Source organism: Xiphophorus couchianus, chromosome 22 (assembly GCF_001444195.1).
Source record: "Xiphophorus couchianus chromosome 22, X_couchianus-1.0, whole genome shotgun sequence".
NCBI lineage: Eukaryota > Metazoa > Chordata > Actinopteri > Cyprinodontiformes > Poeciliidae > Xiphophorus > Xiphophorus couchianus.
Genome location: NC_040249.1, coordinates 24,806,768 through 24,826,770, shown reverse-complemented (window position 1 = coordinate 24,826,770; position 20,003 = coordinate 24,806,768). Strand labels below are relative to the sequence as shown.

General features: G+C 40.1%; 1 protein-coding gene and 1 long non-coding RNA gene across 2 annotated transcripts; both read left to right on the top strand.

Moving 5' to 3' along the window:
* The first annotated feature begins 515 nt into the window (after positions 1-515).
* Positions 516-19,977, top strand: LOC114138088 (uncharacterized). The gene is made up of 3 exons (XR_003594156.1): positions 516-527; positions 18,236-18,239; positions 19,737-19,977. It is a non-coding gene; the product is annotated as an uncharacterized LOC114138088 (long non-coding RNA).
* On the top strand, positions 10,517-13,020 carry LOC114138045 (D(1)-like dopamine receptor). The gene has a single exon (XM_028007065.1). It carries the CDS (start codon positions 11,033-11,035, stop codon positions 12,494-12,496), a length of 1,464 nt encoding a protein of 487 aa, XP_027862866.1. The 5' UTR covers positions 10,517-11,032; the 3' UTR covers positions 12,497-13,020.
* Positions 19,978-20,003: the final 26 nt, after the last annotated feature.

Sequence of the window (20,003 nt, the reverse complement as noted above, 5' to 3'; positions counted from 1 at the left end):
TATTTAAATACTGAAACTTTTCTCTCAGGGAAGGAGCAGCTGGTTCGCCCAGCAGGTTAAACTCGTCTCAAAGCCACTAGCAGAGCTGAAGTGACTGAACTCTCAGTGAACTGCTATGATGGTGGCAGTTTGTGGTGGAACTTCTCATTAAAACTTGCTAACAGGTTTACACATGTTGAGAAGATCGTTGCTTGGTCCACTTACAAGAATGAAAATGTAAAATTGTTGGTTCACTCATTCTCAAAATCTTTGAGAGAGAAAGGAAAGTGTATCTACCGAAACATTAAATCAAATATCTGAAACTCTTTCTCTCTGGTAAAACCTCTTACTGCATATGCTTGGGCTGTTTTTTCCTCAATGTGTTCCCAAATGTTTTGAAGACGTTTTCAAGGTAATAATAATTTGACATCTGACAACAGAGAAGTTTTAGCACTTGTATATGTATATACAAGTGCATGTATTTCTAATTGTGCTTCGTTAATGTTGCAAGATATCAATGCAAACTTGCCAATTCCTTTAAATTTTAAGTTAAAACTATTTAAAATCTGCTGAATTTATCTCTGCTGAAAGCATCAAATCAAATGTAATATTATTATTTTAATTAGAAAGCAGATATGAACTAAATCCAGGGATCTACTGGAGGCTCCCGCTGATTTAGAGAGCCTAAGCAGCAGTTTACTTTGATTATACCTCAGGCCGGCTCAAGAATCTGGAACAGTGGAATCACAGAAAAATCCTCCATCAGTTTAGATCTGTTCCTAAGATAAAAGTTTTATGTTGTAAAATCTTCCTACGGTGGAAAAAGCTAAAAAGTTAAATTTGAGATTGTTACCAGATTAATATTCCAGAATATTCTAAATGTAAGAAAATGAATTCTTCAGTGGGGTTTAAAAGTAGAAGTTTTGTGTTTACTTCCAGAGAAAAGCTGCTGACCTTCCTTCTGTGAGTGGAGCTGGTTCATGTTGGGGTCCGTGTCCTAGTCAAAGGGCCGCGGCTGCATTCCTGTTCGGAGCTTTGACCCGGTTCTGCAGTCTGGACCCCCGGCCTGTGAATCCAAAACAGAAGGGTCACGACCTTGCCGTGTTTGTTTGAGGTCGTGCTAGGTGTCACAGCGGCCGAGCAGCGGCGGCCATGACGGGCTCCGGAATGACAACAGGTTCAGCCGGAGCGTTTCCGCCTAATTTGTTGGTGTTTTTCTTTCCCAAAGCCGGAGCTTAGCCGACAGCGCAGGCCGTTTAACTCCATCAGTGTTCTGCTTTATTTTCGAGCCGCTGTTGTTCCCCTGAACCCAGACCGCGACCCGGTTCTGTTTGAACAGCCCTCCACAGGCTTTAAACTGTTATGATTGGGTTTGATAATTTAGCAGCAAATCCCTGAAACAAAGAGCAGAGAACTAGACAAACACGGAAGTTCACAGGTTTGCAAGGAGTCATTCTGCGACATCTTGATGTTTTCTGAGGAGAAAAACTTCACCAGACTTTGATTGGACATTTCCACCTGCTAAACTTCAGCTAACAAATATCCGAATGCTTTAGCTTATGGTTGCATCACTTTAGGTTTAAATGAAGAAAACTGGTGCTAACTTGAGTAAATGTTGCAGGAACCAAAGCAGAAGCTTACCTTGTGTGTTCTCAGCAGAGCTGCTCTGATTGGCTACACCTGTGATAGAGCAGCCAATCAGAAAGGCTGATTGGCTGCTCAGGAAGGCTGCATGCTGGTGGAGCCGTTAGCACTGCTAGCTAACAGCTAGCTAACAGCCAGAGGTTAGCCTGGGTTCCTGAGTCTGCATGCAGTCTGCATGTTCTGTCCCTGTGCGTTTCTGGTTCTCCCTGGGTACTCCGGCTTCCTCCCAGCTTCCAGATACATGCAGACTAAAGCTGAAGAGGAAAAGGAGCAAATTCCACTCAAAAACGTTTTTTTTTTTTTTTGTAGAATTCATGGACGTTTTTAAAAGTAAAAAGTTTAGATTTTTTTAATAGAAAATTTCTGAGTTTAATCTAAAATTTTTATCTCAGAAATATTTCAGCAAATTTTCAACTTTTCAAACTCAGAAGTGTCCTTGTGTTTTTAACTTTTCAGAGTTTATTGGTAGAAATTTACTCTTTTTTCTCCCTCCAGTGTTTTACTCAGGTGTGAAATGGTCTCAGGTTTTTTCTCCAGCTACAGTTCAGATCTTTGTGCTCCATTCTAACTTTTTTTTTCTGCTGCCATCCTAACAGGAAGCCATGGTTGTTTTGAAGCAATCTGATTGGCTGACAGGTTTTAGTTTTATGGTGCACTGCCCCCTGTAGGTTTGGCATGTTTAGATCAACACTCAGGGAATTTATGTGAGTTCATGTGGATGAAAACCTTTCTGAAACAGATCCTGTTTTTCTGATTTTATGTGGTATAGATATTGATTTTTAGAAAGACTCAGCTACTCCTCACAAAGCTGGTTGCCATAACTACCAGTGACTCAGCATTTTCCGATCAGCTTCTCCTGTTTTACATTTATCTTAAACCAAGAAAGCCTCCGTTTCTTAACCCAGCAGCATGCAGTGTGGTTTATGTTGTTTTGTGCATTTCTTTCCCCTTTCAGGATCATTCCTACAGTTTTACTTGATTCTTGTAAAATGTCTTTGAGTGTTTTGCCAAATTAAATATATTATTAATATGTTATTATTATAATCTCTGCAGGCATTAGTGGCTGTAATGTGTTGAGTTTTTCTCAAGTCTCTGTTTCTTGTGCCTTTCTGTTGAGAAATGTACCTTTGATGAGACTTGAGCCCAGATTTGTCTCCAATCCGGAGTATTTTTGTATTTTTCCTGTTCATGTTTGTCACCTTAGAGGAGTTTGGAGGTTTTATTGGGAAACCAGAAGGATCAGATCAGCAGCGGTTCAGTCAAAGCCTCCCTGTGCAGAAAGTGTCTGAGCTGAAAACATGTCTGACCTGCTGGTGACCTCCTGCTGGAGGCGACCGCAGCTTGCATGACTGGATCAGACGGCCATTTTTTACAGTGTATCCGTCTGTCCCTGCTGTAAAAGCAGAGCAGGCTGTCTGTGTGTCTGTGTGAGTGTTGTTGCTGAGTGCAGTGACCTGAGGTTACACTCTCCCTGTTCCCGTTAGCGTAAATATCCCTCTATTAGCAACAAGTGATCTGAAAGCTCCGATCTGTCAGAGCCGCTGGAAGCTTTTAGACAGACAACAGAGGAAAACCAGCGCCGTCTCTTTAACCCTTCCACTGGCCGCTTCAGCTGCAGCGCAGGAACGTCCTGCTGCAGCGCAGGAACGTCCTGCTGCAGCGCAGGAACCTCCTGCTGCAGCGCAGGAACCTCCTGCTGCAGCCGGGACTACCAGACAGGAAGTGGATCGTCTTTCTGAGGTTTGATACGTTCATCAGAGGCATATTTTGAGCCAAACTGGGTCAAAATATGACCAAGAGCATTTCAGTTCTCTAAACCAGCACCTGCAGGCCTTTCCTCACTTTACAGGAGAAATGAAAGAAGAAGTTTTATGTCAAAAACTTACAGAAACCTGAAGAAGTCTAGAAACCTTTTACAGCCACAAAGTTTCACGTTTTATTTTTTTATGTAATGCTATCAGAAAACAAATAATGCATAATTTTGAAATGAAAACAAAATGTTACACGTTTTTACGTTACAAAAAATCTTAAAAGTGTGGCATGCATCTGAAGTCCTCCTCCTGAGTCAGAACTATTTCTTTATCCCGTTTTGACACTCAGAATTAAATCTTTGCAGATTTATCTGTTCAACACGTTTCAACCTCTGGGAGCATCAGCCTTCTTGCCACAGATTCTCAGCTGGATTTAGGCCTGGACTTTGACTGGGCCATTGTAACTCATCAATCTGCTTTCATTTAAACCACTGGTGTCCAAACGTTTTTGCGCTCGGGGGGGAAGCCGGCAAAGTCAAACTGGCAAAACGGGTCACAAACTTAATTAAATTAAGAATGCAAATATAACTTTGTTGAATTTTTTTTATTAGTTTTTTTTTAATCAAAAATTTAATTTTTTTATGCAATCTGTAAATCATTAAACATCCAAAACATAAAATAGGGTTTGGAATGTCGCCTTATTAAAAGAAAAACAGAGAGTTTTTCCATTTTGTTGACCAGATTTTTCACCGTTCTTAACTTTGGGGCCGAACAAAATCATTTCAAGAGCCACAAATGGCCCCCAGGCCACATTTTGGACGTCACTGATATAAAACATCCCATAATATCTGGCTGTTTATTCATAATGCTGACTGTTCTCTAAAGACCCCCAGAGGCCAGAACCAGAACCTCTGCAGCTGGACTCAGATTAGCTTCTGCAGGAACTTTAGGAGATTTTTAGGATTTTATTTTTAAACGTGCCCTTTTCTGTATTACTGCATTATTAAATCATAATGAAACACATTTACATTAATGCAGAGTAATGCAGGAATGGGTTATGAATACTTTCAGTTTTCAGATTCATCTTCCTGCTTCTTTAAACAGAGCTTATCTCTGCTCTCCTCCTCTGACCCAACATGGCTTCCGTCTGCGCCCACTGTAAATATTTATGAATGTGTGAGGTGCTCAGAGGTTCACAGTCGCATCTAAAAGGCTTTCTGCTCAAACGCTGTAATCAGTCAGGGGTTCAGGTGTCGGTCCTGCTTTGTGATCTGCAGCTTCAAAATTACACTAAAGGACAGCAGAGAAAAACAGTTCAGAAAGACGAGTGTTTCTTTCTTTAAAACGTTTTTTCTTCTGCTAATTCCTGCAATTCTTTAAATCTAACCTCAACAATGTCAGTTCCTATCAAACAAAAATAGAGCTAAAGTGGAAAAACTTGATGCAGGTGCATCAAACATATCAGCACTGACCTCAGAGAAGCAACTGTTGCTGCCCATCAACCTGGGAAGGGTTCAAAGGTCATCTCCAAACCATCTGAAGTCTGCAGAGAGGAAGATTATTCTCAAGAGGAAAACATGTCAGAGTCTCAGCAGATTCAGAGCGGGACGCTCAGAGAAACAACCAGAAACATCAAGAGCCTGTCGGTTAGCCTGCCTTTAACCTACAGGCAGGTTAAAGGTTAAAGGTCATGAAAAGGTTAGAAAAAGACTGTTAGGAAGCGTTGAAGTAGGGCATAAGGCCTCCTTCCACCTGTCCAGCACGGTGGTGGAGGGATGATGATGTGGGCTCGTTTAGCTGCTCCAGAACCTGGAAACCTTCAGTGAACCAGAGGTTTTCTGTAACAGGGAGAGTTTTATCAAATAAAACTTTATTTTATAATCATTGTGATTATAAAATAAAGTTATTAATGTGGATCTGAAGGATGGAGAATCTTTTCTTCCTGTGGAGTTTAATTTCAAACTAACTGCTCATCTTTTACCCGATGTGATGATTTGTTAGATTCTTGTGTTTCTGTCAGCAGCAGCGCGTCTCGATGGTCAGTTTCTAATCCTCCTTCTTCTCCTGCAGGTTAAAGTAGAGCTGGAGAAAAATCTATTCTATTGATTGATCACATTTTGGGTTTGTGGAAGATTTAATCATTTAAAGAGTTACATTTTTCCCACCAATGCTTGACGCCAGTACTCCAAAGCGGCCATCTTGTTTGAGAAGCGTTGTTTTACAGCTTCTCTTTATTTAGACTTTGAATTCATATCAACTGTAACAAAATATGCCGAGTTCAGGCTAAGTTTTGTTTTTCCAAGAATGAAGTCATAATGTTAAAAGATTACAGTCAAAGTAATACAAGAATAATCATATGGCAATAAAATCTAAATAATATCAGAATAAAGTCTTAATGTTACCAGAATAAAGTGTTAATTTTAAGAGAATAAAGTAATAATTTTATGAAAACTCCAACATGAAAATAACCAAAAAGCATTTTTCTCATTAAGCAACTTTTTCTTGTAATTTTAAGACATTCTTCTGGTAAAATTGCCTTTTTGATCTGTTAATATTATGACTTTATTCTCATATTTACTCTGCTGTACAACTCAAAACTGATGATTGAAATAAAAGTCACTTTTAAAAATATTGTTTGACATTTGTAATTTCTTTTCTTGAAAATAAAACAAAAAATGCTTAAAATTGGAAATTTGATCTAGTTTGAAATTATTTTCTTTATTTTATTTTAAAGCCATATTTTAAATTCAGCCATTAAGGCCAAATTTTTTCACACAATCAATAAAATGAGTACAACTAATACAATTTGATAGAAACAACGTGAGCTTAATGAGATCATAGAATATAAAACAGGAAATAATAAAACGTCTTCACAGAACAGAACTAAACCCAGAGTGGATCCGAACATCTAAAACTATTTTAAACCACAGGATTGGGAATCAGGCTTTAGATCAGAAAAAAGGAGCTTCAGATCTTATTCTCAATACAGCCATTGTTCTCTGAGCTGTGAAACTGAAAAAGTTTATCCTTAAATCCAGCTCTGGTGGGTCGCTGACATTTCAGGGAATGATGGGAGATAAACTGAGGAGAGCGGATTTACTGATGAACATCATCAGGATTCAAGAGGATCAGCTGAACAAAGAGGGAAAACCTTCAGTCTCTCTGACTTCAGGAGGAAAACCTGAAATCCCAAAGCTCAGCTAAAAATATCTCCCAGTCCGGCGCAGACCAACACGCCAGATAAAAACCAGTAAAGCTTCCAAACCCTGAAGAAAGGATGTAAAGGAAGCAGAAACGCTCTGAGGATCGTTCCTCCGCTGGTCAGTCACTTTAAACACCAACCTGCCTCAAGTTTGTTTTTTATTCAACAAGATCCTTCAAAATAAAACCCTGTAATTAAGTCGACTTCACCTTCACTCTTAGATTTACAAAACAGAGGATGTAAAGTGTGATTCCTGTGAGCTCCACAACAAACCGACCCGTTCTCACCGTCAGACGTTTGTTTTTCACACAGGACTGCAGCAGCGGGTTGGAGGTTGAAATCCCGTGTTGTTTTGGGGGAAAGTTTCTAAATCCAGATACAAACCGAGTCAATCGGAAAGGACCACCGTGTTTAGACTCACCTACGGTCCACTGGCTCAGCAGCTGCAGCAATCTGAGTCTGACAACAATCTGATGACATTCATACAACAACAATAAATAAATGATTCTGTTGCTTCAGACTCCTGCAGTTCAGGTTAAGCTTCTTTATGTTGAGGATTTCTCTCCACTTGATTTTAATTTCTGCCCATCAGTCAGGGAAGTTTTACAAAGCCTGACATTCATCATTCTGAAGAATAAACAATTATTTACTAGAGGAAAACATCTCAGACAGACGTGAATGTTCCCAATAATGATCAATGAAAACATTCAGACTAAGGTCAGAGCATGAAGATCAGAAAAACGATGGAAAACTGATGAGCTCCACCTGCAGGCCTCAGTTAGCTGATTAAAGGTTAAAGGTCAGGAAAAGGTTTTAAAAAGTGTTTCGTTGAAATCGTGAAGGGAAGCAGAGCACCAAAGTCAGCAGAAACATGTCACTGCAGTTATCAGGCATGGTGGTGGTGGGTGGTGATGTGGGCACAGGAACTGGAAACATTTCAGTCATTTCAATCTGGCTTCCACTGAGCAGGAAGGTACAACTCCACTGGCAAAGGACTAACTGGACAAGCAGGATTTGACCCAAACGCAGCGCGAGGCGTTAAGGTGACGCACCAAAAAAAAAAAACAAAAAAAAAACACGATTTCAGCAAAAAACTGAATTTGAGCATCAAGACTTTGTGTGATCGTAACCTTAGTCGAGTTTTCTGCTGTTTCTGTTTCACTGACGTTTGGTTACCTTAGATAGATTCTTTAAAGGAATGAAATGAAATAGTTTTTTAAAGTCAGATGGAAAAAAATGTTTGGTTCTGGTTGGAACTGAAGCCAGAATGTTAGGAATGAGCATTTTAACCACTGGTTCAGTCAGTGGGGAAACCATTAAACCCAGTCGGCCTGTGAGTCACGGCGTCATGTTAAATCCTGCGATCCATTTCACAAAGCGGTGGAGTTTAGACAGACTGAACCAGGTTTACTGCGATCAGGAAGACGGAGCCGCTCCCTCCAAACCGCAGAGCTTTGTTTACTGCTGTTGGCCTGCAGGACGCAGCAGGCTGACACACTTCTCCATCATTTCACAGCCATTTGCCTGATTTCACAAATGCATCAGAGCATGCATCAACAAGAGCTGCAACTTACAACTGTTTGCAGGCAAGAAGCCATCCTCCACAGACACAGCATGCAGCTCCCAGCCCCAACAGCTCAACCAAAACAGTGATTAAGGTTTCAGCTCTTCACCTCAACGTCAGAACTGCCGGCGGATCCGCCACCAGGTGTAATTACAGGTGAGGAGACGGGCGGCGGTCCAGCTCAATCTACCTGCTTGCGTCAAAGATGACTCTGCCTTAACCTCGCAGCGAGGTGTGCTCCGACACACGCGAGCGTTCAAAGAGCAAACGTAAAAACAGTGAGCAGGAGCAGCCGCTGCAGATTAGAGGCTGTAAACAGCAGCAGAGGAAACAGCAGGTTCAGACGAGGCAGGAATGAACTGTTCACTGTCTCACTGAACTGGTTCATTTCATTCCTCCTGAAGCAAAGAGCTGCTCACATGGAGATGCTGTTTTCCTCTGAATTCTTATTCTAAAAAAATGCATCAATATTGTTCTTCTTACTGTCTTTCACACAATAAATAAATAAAACTGTTAAAACAAGAACAAAATAGCATAACACTATGAGAAAGTTCAATGCTAAATTCACATTTAAATTTGCTCCTTAAATTTGGAATAATTTCCAAAAACAGAGACCGAGTTATATCTGACATGAGATTTAAAACTAAGACAAAAACTGATGACACATCGTGGAAAATATCACAAACCGATTCATTACATTTTTGGTTCCAGAAATATTTTCAACACGTTACGACAAGCCAACAGGTTCCGACGCTCACATCCTTACAAACGACACAACCAAGATAATGTTTCTAAAACCTTACAAACAAAGTATGAAGCTGAAAACTCCTGGTAAGACTGGAGTTACTGAAGGTGTTTTAGTTTAATAGAATCATATGAAGATTCACAGTTTATCTTCAGTTTGCTAATAAACAAAGAAAACTAAAGTTTGGTAAAGGATTTTACAATCTAACTGGTTGCCATGGTAACTTTGATAACAAAACAACCCAAAAATGTCAAATTAAACCATTTTTATGAACTTAAATAAAATATTCTGTTTCTAAACCAAAACCTTCCTAAACATTTTGAAAACAAGTTTCACCACAACGTGGAGCCAAAGTCATAAACGGTACAACAGATTTATATAAATACACTGTTGTATTTAAAATACTTTTATTTTATGATGATTTATTTCCTCCCAGACCAACGAGAAAGAAAATGACCTGAAAACAACCAATAAAAACTCTGTACGAGAAGAAAAGTGGCGCCACCTTGTGGATAAATCTATCATCACGGCTTACAAAAGCAACAATTTTTGTATAATAATAATAATTCTGCTGCTTACGTTCAGTCTTCAATTTATGTGGAGTTAAAAGAAATTTATCAGAATTTGGCTGAAGAAAAGCAAAAAAAATTAAATTGAACAGCTTGACTCATTTTTAACTTTATTATTCATTTATAAAATATAGAAATCTTTCCCTCTGAACAGATTCCTCAAAAATAAAACTAATTTGGAGAAATTTAATGAATTAATTATTTCGTGATTTAATATTTTCACCCAATAACTTATTGTTAAAATAATAAACAATCATCATTTGATTTATAAAAATTATTCTGTCCCTTTGAGGTTTAACTCTACAAAATGTCACAAAACACCTTCACAGCTGATTCAATACATTAACCATGCAGAATAAAATTTATTTATGAACATGATTATAACCAGAAGCAAAACGTTTCTAAACTTTCCTGGAATTAACTGAATTCAGCCAGCAGAGGGCGCTGCAGAATGAAAAGAGTCACCTGCTTTTTTAATATTTAGAATATAACATATTTAAAAGACGAAACGAACAGAGGTTAATCATTGTATTAAATATAAAAATCAATAATCAGTGGACCGGAGGATGAGGATCAGTTCATGTTATTTCTGCACAAACGATTTTACTGATAAAAATGAGATCAATAATATATTCTGTTAAAAAGCTGCAACCTTCATGCATGAGCAGCAAATCCAAAGAGACCAAACAAAAATAACAACATTAAGGATTAATCTGAGGAAAAACCACCAGCATCTCATTTTCAGTGCATCAAAAACAGAAAAGAGGAAAAACCGGGGAAAGAAAATTTTTTTTCATAAGCTGCCTTTTCTAAACAACATAGAAATATGAATAATTTCAAAATAAAATAAATTCTGATCTATTGCAACACACAGAATGAGGAATAAAATAAAGAAATTAATGTAAATAATAAAATCAGGATGACCAAAATAAAAATTAAGATAAAATCAGATAAATGTATTAAAACGCTGACATAAAATAAAGACAAATGGAATCAAATTTAATTTAAATCAGTTAAAATATTAAGAGAAAATATTGACTTGTTTTTTATATTTTGTTTTTGGTTCGTTTGAATATTTTCTTTTACTAAAAGTGATTGGAAGATCAAAGCTGAAGCAACAAGCTGAAAAGAAGCTACAGATAGAAATGATAGAAATGTTTTAATTATCTAATGAATAGTTTTTATTAAAATCCTGTCGGAACCGTTTCCTCTGCGCGCCGTCAGAACAGGAACGGGGAGGATGATGATGATGATGCTGCAGCAGCTGCTGCAGCAGCGGGAACCGCTGGGTGACAGGAATCTGTTACCTGCAGCGGACAGAGCGCAGAGCGGAGGTGAGTCCAGTCTGCCACCAAACACGGAACCAACCGGTTTCCCTCGAACCCGAACCTCCGGACTCAGCAGCTGTCACTTGTTTCTGTCCTCTGAGGTTTTTCCTGCTTCTTTGGACCGAATTGTCTCTGATTCTGGGAGACAAACGGAGGAAATCTGCAGAATTTCTGGTTTATTTCAGAGGATGGAGAGAGGCGAGTTACAGAGGAGTTTAAATTCTTAGATCTGCTTCTCTTTGCTGGTTAAATGGAAAACTACACGGTGTGGAGTAATTTCAGCCAAGTTCTCTCCGAACTGGACGGGATGGGTGGTGAGGAAGAGGAGGAAGGCGTCAGTGGGAACGGACTGCGCGTCCTGATTGGCTGCATCCTCTTCCTGCTCATCGTGTCCACGCTGCTCGGGAACACGCTGGTCTGCGCCGCCGTCATCAAGTTCCGCCACCTGCGGTCCAAAGTCACCAACTTCTTCGTGATCTCGCTGGCCGTGTCCGACCTGTTCGTGGCCGTGCTGGTGATGCCGTGGGAGGCCGTGACCGAGGTGACCGACAGCTGGCTGTTCGGAGGCTTCTGCGACGTGTGGATCACCTTCGACATCATGTGCTCCACGGCCTCCATCCTCAACCTGTGTATCATCAGCGTGGACCGATACTGGGCCATCGCCAGCCCCTTCAAGTACGAGAGGAAAATGACGCACCGCGTGGCGTTCGTGATGATCGGGGTGGCGTGGACGCTGTCCATCCTCATCTCCCTGATTCCGGTGCAGATGAACTGGCACAGGGCTCTGGAGGAGGACGGCGCGGTGATGGCGGAAGTGGCGGCCATCTTGGACAGGAACTGGACAAACTCCACCAACCTGACCGGAAGCGCCTCGGCCTCCATGAGCTGCGTGGCCAACCTGAACAAAACCTACGCCATCTCCTCGTCCCTCATCAGCTTCTACATCCCGGTTCTGATCATGATCGCCACTTACACCCGGATCTACCGGATCGCTCAGACCCAAATCCGCAGAATCGCGTCTTTGGAGCGGGCGGCGGAGCAGGCTCAGAACCAGGGCCACGGCGGGACCAGGAACCAGCAGCAGCACCGGGCCGCCGACGAGGCGTCACTCAAGTCTTCGTTCAAGAAGGAAACCAAAGTCCTGAAGACGCTGTCGATCATCATGGGGGTTTTCGTCTTCTGCTGGTTGCCGTTCTTCGTCCTGAACTGCACCGTCCCGTTCTGCGACCCGCCGTGCGTCAGCGACACCACCTTCACCGTGTTCGTCTGGTTCGGCTGGGCCAACTCCTCCCTCAACCCGGTCATCTACGCCTTCAACGCGGACTTCCGCCGGGCCTTCGCCACCATCCTGGGCTGCAACCGCATCTGCTCCAACAACGCGGTGGAAGCTGTGAACTTCAGCAACGAGCTCGTCTCCTACCACCACGACACCACCTTCCACAAGGAGGCGCTGGTTCCCGCGCAGCCGCAGCAGCGGCCCCGCAACCTGAGCATGACCTTGGACGACCGCCTGGAGGACATGAGCGCCCGGTTCGACGAGGAGTCCAACATCTCCAACGGCTCTTCGAGCCGCGACAGGCTGCTGCTGCTGCCGGCCGCCGTCCAGCTGGAGGACAAGGCGGAGATTTCTCTGGAAACCATCACACCCATGACGTCAGCAGCAGAACTGGACAACGAGGATTTCATACCAGGACAAGTCCATCAGGACGGATAGGACCAGGCAGAACTCATCGGTCCAGGGTAGCATTGATGGGCTTCAAATAGAAACTCTGATTTGTTTCATACCAGATCTGATTCCTGATTTTAACAGATTCTTTTCTTATTTTCTTTTCTCCAGAAGAAATTGCAAATGACAAAGTATTTTCAAACTGTGGCTTTTATGTCGGTTGTCCCTCCTGTGACGGAGAATATAATCATAAAATTAGCAGGATAGACACAATTTTACCAGAGAAAAAGTCATTTTATGAGAAAAAGCTTGGATTATGATCTGATGTGAGCAAATCTGTTCATCTGGTTGTTTCTGGTTTGGTCGATCATGTAAAACTCTGGATAATAATTTCATGCTAATGTGTTAAAATGTGTCTATTAAATATTAAACATTCCTCATTTTTAATTTTTTATGTTGGAGTTCTCATATAATTACTACTTTACCCTCACTTTATTTTACACTCTATTGCCATATGAGTGAATTCTTGTAATATTATAATTTTATTCTCTTAATAAAAAACAGAAATCTTAGTCTGACCCTAATATTCAGAGTTTACTTGAACTCAAAGCTGTAAACCAAGATGGCCGCCGCAGGCGAGCTGACATCTCTGAAGTATGGAAACCCGAGGAGAACAAAAAGGGTCACTTAGAGCAGGGGTGGGCAACTCCAGGCCTCGAGGGTCAGTCTCCTGCAACTTTTAGATGCATCTCTACTTCAACACACCTGAGTCAAATAATGAGGTCATTAGCAGGACTCTGGAGAACTTGACTGCACTTAGGAGGTGATTCAGTTATTGGATTCAAGTGTGTTGGACCAGGGAGACATCTAAGATTTGCAGGACACCGGCCCTCGAGGACCAGGATTGCCCACCCCTGACTTAGAGGGTACAGGGATGTGTACATGAATGACCAATCAGTAACTGTTGTGTCATTTTGGTTGCTAGCTTTCTGTCACAGATTGTTTTGTTTGTCACTATGTCAAAATAAACTAAATCTATTTGAAATTTCTAAATCTCCATTAAGGATTTTAAATGAAAAATTTACTCTTGAACATGAATTCAGATCCTTCATTAGGAACAAATCAGGCGTCCAGATCTTCACATGATCGTTAATGTTCAGTCAGTTTATTTTCCTTAATAGAAGCTAACTTTAGCAGTGACCTTAGCAGTGACCTTAGCATTGACCTCAGTCAACCTTCATTTTTTATCTATGGGTTGGTCAATCAACCTTTGCTTTGATCAATGAATCTTCGCTTTTATATTTTTTGTTTCTCTTCTTATTCTCGCTGTTCTACATCACAGCTTAGTGTAATTTATCGGACCTATTTTGACCTTTTCCTAACAAACTACTAATTGACCTGTAAGACTATTTCTTGTTTTTTCCTGTTAAATGAAGCTAAGAGGATAGAACATGAAATAGTAATAGTTACTTTTATAGTAATATAAAACAAAGTAGGAATAATAAATTGTTCAGTAAAACAGATTCTTCATTTTCAACATGATCAGATGTAATCCTGGAACATTTTATAGATGAATGGAAGTGAACAGGCTCAGGTCTGTAAGGCGGTTTTGTTGTCTGAGTGTTTTTACAGCGAGTCTCTGGTTGTTCTTTCATCTTCAGTCGGTGTTGAGTTGAAACGGAGCGAAGCTCTCAGGGCGCCGCACCGTGACCTCCGGCCGCACCGTGACCTCCAGCTGGGTTTTACCGCAGGCTGAGGCTTCACATCTGATTCATACCAGAATATTCTGATAATCCCTGAATAAAAATTATATTAAGTTCTCAAAAACAAGTAATTTCAATGAAAGAAAATCAATTAACTCGAAAAATTCTGTTGGATTATATTTTGGGATGAAACCAGATTTTGGGATGAAACCAGATTTTGGGATGAAACCAGCCTGTTCAGGTCGGGATGTTTAAAAAGGAAAAATCATTTTTATTTTTCCTCTGAACTTTCCGTCTGTGAGCCGAGCAGCTTTACTTCCTCTGATCTCTGACTGCACGTCTGTTTCTCAGTGACTCCAGCCATCAAGCCTCCTGCTAGAATATTTACGACGTCATGAGAATTTTCTTTTCTTTGACACATTGGAGATGAAAGCTGATGCAGCCTGAGGCCATTTCTGATCCGATCTGCTGCAGATTCACTTCATTCCTTCTTTGTTTTAGTTTTGTTGCTATAAAATTTTAATTCTCCATCTTCTTTTGTTCTTTGGTGTTAAGTGAAATAAAAGAATCATTATCAGTAAAGACTGAAGCACATTCATTACATTCTTCATATTATTTTGTTTCTCAGTGACTTTTAGTCTCAGAAAGCTGCAGGAACTTTTCTGCAGCCGAACAGGAATCATTGCTATTAAACAATAAATCAAAACTGCATGTAAAGATTACATGGTGCAGACTAACGTTTCCCCTGTAGACTCGCTGAGATTTTGGCTAAAACAGAAAGATAAACCAGTTTATATGCATTTGACGTTGATATATTTTAAGATTTTCATTCATTCATATTTCAATAATAACAATAAACACTTTATTGGTCCAGGATGATCCTGAGGAGATGCAGCGTTTCTTCATCCTCACAAAAATACAAACTAAAAGTTTAAAATAAAATCATGAAAAAAACTTGAAACTTAGAAATACAATAATAAAATTATACAGATGAAAATATTTTGGTAATTTTTTTAAAATATTGAACATATTTTTGAAGAATCTTTTCATTTGGCACTTTGTGACATACCATGAAACGGCAGTTATTATTTTTGTGAAAAGTGTTTTATATCACAATAATTAAAGTGAGGAAATAAAACTGGTCAGAGAAATGACAGAAATTCATTAATTCCAGAAATTAATTTTTTAAGGCATTTAAAAGTTTTAAATTAAAACATTTAAATGAAAAATTTTTATGTAAAATTTTTATGAAAAAATTTGTTTGTTTTGAAACAGGCTAACAAGCTTCTCGCCTCAATTTATGTGTTTAATGATTTATTGTATAAATAATATTCTTTTCATGATGCTGTAAACATATTTAGTCTTTAACTTGTTTTTTAATTTGGTATAAAGTTCTTGATTGTCTGTGCTTATGCATTTCTTCATCTGTTATTACTAATAAATTGATATCAATATTTATCTATAAATTATGTTTGAATATAAAGATTATGTTTGAGATTTTTGTTACCAAACATAAAAACCATCACAGCAATCTGTTGAGAGTAAAGAGTGTGTTTGTAGAGCAGCTGAGCTAGCATGTAGCACGGTTACAGAGTGATGATCTGCGGCTGGAGGAGTTTTCAACGACAGGCAGCTCTTCATCCTGCGTTCGACCCGTTCTGCCTCTGATCGGGAAACGGCCCTCAGACCCGGCGGAGGTCACGGCTCCCACTTTTAATCACTGCAGTAATCAGAGCAGAGCAGCAGCGCTGATTGCAGCTGCCACTCCGCCGATGTTCAGAGGCAGAAAGTGGACTCTTCTGTTTGCCGTCAAGGACTCGGGACCATCACCATTCAGCTAACGCACACAAACACTCTTCATCCCGATGAGGAGACAGGAAAGTCACCTCAGAGCTTCATCGGCCAGCTGGCAGCCAGCAGCACTAGATCACTTACTAACACTTGATCTACAAACACTAAGAAATCACTGAACTGGTTTTAAATCTGCTGGGCTCCTTCTGGGAAAATCCACCAAATCAAATGAAAAGTAAATAAATATCTTGTTGTGAAAACGGCTTCACTATCGGCTCAGAGCCGTTTGTCTCAGATGAATCAGTCGCTGCTCTCATCATCGCTGCGTATATCTTCTATGTCATACATGATATTCCTGGAATTTCTGGTTCTGCTGTGTATTTCCTCCCATTAAAAAGCAGTTGTTCCTTCCCACTGTCACCACATTCTTGCTCAGGAAAAGGAATCGCAGCAAAGACCATGACTCTCTGTCTGCTGGTCAGAAAGACATTGTTTGGAGAACAAAACTAATTTCAGTTTTAGTTTTAATTAATTTTCATGGCTTTTTAACCAATAAATGAGTTTCTTATTTTCAATTTAGCTCATATTCTTAAAAACAACCAGCAGGGGGCGTCAGAACCCAACAACAACAACAACGCTGAAACTCTCTACCTTCTTTTCCTCTATTTTAACACACACCAAACAATCTCTCATCATTGTATAAAGTAAGTACACCCCTGTCAGTCACATCAAGAACCAGGCAGTCGGACTTTAAGGCGTCGTCATCCATTTTGTGATTGATTTATCCAAAAGTATCAGAACCGTCCATCAACTATATGGTTTCAAAATGCTTCTGCAGCATCAGTGTCCCTCACCACAGCAATGGAGACGGAAATGATCTATAAATTCATAAATTCAGGAAAATGTTTAGTTTTGTTGAAGACATCCAGTCTGTCGGGAGCAGATGATTTTTAAAATTTTATTCAGCAAACGGTGCAGCTACCGACCTGGACAGGTGGAAATATTAAGCTCTTCTGTCCAAACCTTGTTCTAAAAGTTCATTTTTACTGTTCCAATAATAAACCTTCAAACTTTCTGAACCTCCACAGACAGAAATCAAACTGAAATGATTTTCATTTTTTTTCCACATATTTGACCTTCTGCAAAGGATCCATTTTAGAAAACCAACAGCATCTATAATTTAAAACTACTTTATAACCTTCTAGTTTTCTAAAAGTTGGGAAAAATATATTTGAAGGTTATTTGATGACAGTTGATGACACATTTAATCAAGTTTCTATAAAGCATATAAAAGTTTGTAAAGGTTTCTAAAGGTTATTGGCATAATTAAACTGTAATTAAATAAATAACTAAACCCCATCAAATGCAGGAGTGACGCTTTTGGCCCCACAGGATCAGGTCCAGATCGACTGTCTCCATAACAACACTCTGCCAGAACTGAGTGTTGTTTGGGGAGTACTGGGATTTACTGGGATTTTACCAGCAGCTTACAGGATGAAATGGTTGCAGCTAAACTGGATCTTTTTCACTGTTTGATCTGTAACCTGAAAACAGATCATGTTTCTGATTGGCTGCTGGTTTCAATGAGCCTAAAGGTCCAAATGAATGATTTTTGTTCATTTACCTGAGCATTATGTTTCTGATAAGGTTCAGTTAACGTCTCTCTGAGGTAAAGTAAGAGCAGAGAAGCTTTCCTGCTCTAAAACCAAGGAAAGAGAGATGTATCCGACTGAAAGGACTCAAATAATCCGTCCATTCATCCGTTAAAACCCGGCCTCCTCTGATGTCCTTTTACCAAACTGTAATAAATGATGCTGCCCAGCTTCAGGACTCTCGGAGAAAAACAAGGTGACATATTTGTTGCTGATCGATCCAGACTGGGCGGAACGGCGCGTTTTCTTTGCCTCAGTTCATCCTCCCTCACCAGGCAGATATTTGGCAGCGGTCTCTGGAGGAAGGAGTTGGGATCTGCGTGGAGGCCTGAGCTGAATGAGAAGGAGCTGGCCGCCAACCACCGGGTGTCAGTGGGGGGTTAAGCTGTGACCCAGATTCCTGCAGGAGTCTTTGTCCTGCAGCCGAGAGAAGATCCTCCCCACCGGCTCCTCAGAGAGCCGAGGAGCAACCAGAGACACAACCAGCTTCTGTCCTGGAGGAAGCAGGAAGCTGGAAACGGCCCGGTTCAGTTCATCAACGGTAATAAATCCATTAACATTTTAAAGGTTAAAGGTTATTCTCATTAAGACTCATTATGAATTAATGGACACATTAACATGGTTTTATCTGAGGTTCCCAGTCGGGTTCAGATCTGACCCGAGGTCTGAAATGACAACTTCATCCCCTCCACCTGGTGACACACTGACCGTTACCCTGGAAACCCACAGATCATCAGCAGCTGCGTTTACATTACAGATGTGCAAAACTTTGTCAATATTCCATGAACGTAAAAAAATACAAACAATTTAGCAATTCTTATTTCCATCAAATAAGAAACGCGATTAAAATCACGTGAATAAGTTTGTTCACTCAATAAGTATGGAGGAAATTAAAGGGCCTAAACTGATGGAATATATAAATGAAGAAATGATACAAATTCTCTCTGCTCACATGTAACTGGTACCAGGGATCTGGACCCGTCAGCAGCAGATGAAGCTGAAAAATGTCAATGTAAATGAGAACACGACGCAGTCTGTTACTCCAATTTCTCTCAGCTTATTTATTGAACAAACCAGCTTATTTAACTGTCAATACAGCCCAATTTATAGTTCAGTAATTTACTGTACATATTAGACAAATTCCATCATTGACATAAACATCAACATTAGCTTTCCTTAAACCAGAAATAATCAAATATCATATTTTGTCCCAATTCCCTCAGGTAACATGTACCTTCAATTCACTGCACTTTATATGCATATTTAATCACACAGTGACATATATAATGAGCATGTATCTAAAGTTATTGTAAACTGGCATAACTATCTTAGAATTCAAACTACTTTAATTAAGTGAATGCATTAAATCACAGTTTAACCTTTCACCAGAACACAAATAAACCCTGGAGCCTGATAACAGCATATTACTCTCATACCACGGAATATATATTATATATCCCAACTTCCTTTATAAGCGGTTACTGTTAGTGGTTGCACCTACAGTATATATCCCGCTATTATCTGTATATATCCCGCTATTATCTGTATATATCCCGCTATTATCCGCCGCTACAGTGTGCTAACCAACTAGCATCACGGCATGTTAGCTACTTCCTCTAGCCGCTGCTGGCTCCGAAACACAACAAAACTCTTTCAATATCTTTCACACATTGACACATTTCCTTAAACATTTCTCGAACAGTACCAAATAATCAAAAAGTACTTTATTAAAACAAACTTGAAGGTTATTCTCACCTGAAAAACAGCATGTAAATGAGCACACAGTCTGTTACTCCAATTTCTCTCAGCTTATGAGAAACGGCAGAACAGGCAGCTCCGAGTCTCCATGCGCCACCTACTGGTGAAACACCATTACTACACCCATCGTCATTAACCCCCTAAACATTTAAAGAAATGCATGCTCCTTTTTTCTATTGTGAACACACACCCGTGGGCATCACACACAGCCAAAACGGGAAGAGATTTAATGCACATCTGTGGAACCCAAAGCATCACATTTACATCGTTACAGAAATCCAAAATCTCTTGACTTCTACTTCTGACATCAGTTTTTTATACCAACTCTACTGGTGCGTATTGGGAAGCTTCGACCAATGACGTTACTGTCCTCCATTTGCGCAGTAATGGGCTCTTTGCTCCTCAGCTTCCGCGTTCGGGGAAAAGCGGCTCAGTCGTTTCCGATCTATTGAAAAAGGCTCTTTCCACTCGGTATTTGCAGGGCTTGTCCAAGGTAACAATTAATGATGAACATCGATCTGAAGCTCTAACAAATAATCTGGAGAAAGATTTTAAGATGTTTGCCTCGTTATACACAGATATGAAGGTGAGTTTTACTTTCTTTAAACTTTGTGGCTAACATTAACTTTAGCTTATGCTAGACATTTGTCT

Excerpts from the sequence above, each read along its gene's own strand:
- LOC114138045 (XM_028007065.1), top strand. The coding sequence starts at position 11,033 with ATGGAAAACTACACGGTGTGGAGTAATTTCAGCCAAGTTCTCTCCGAA.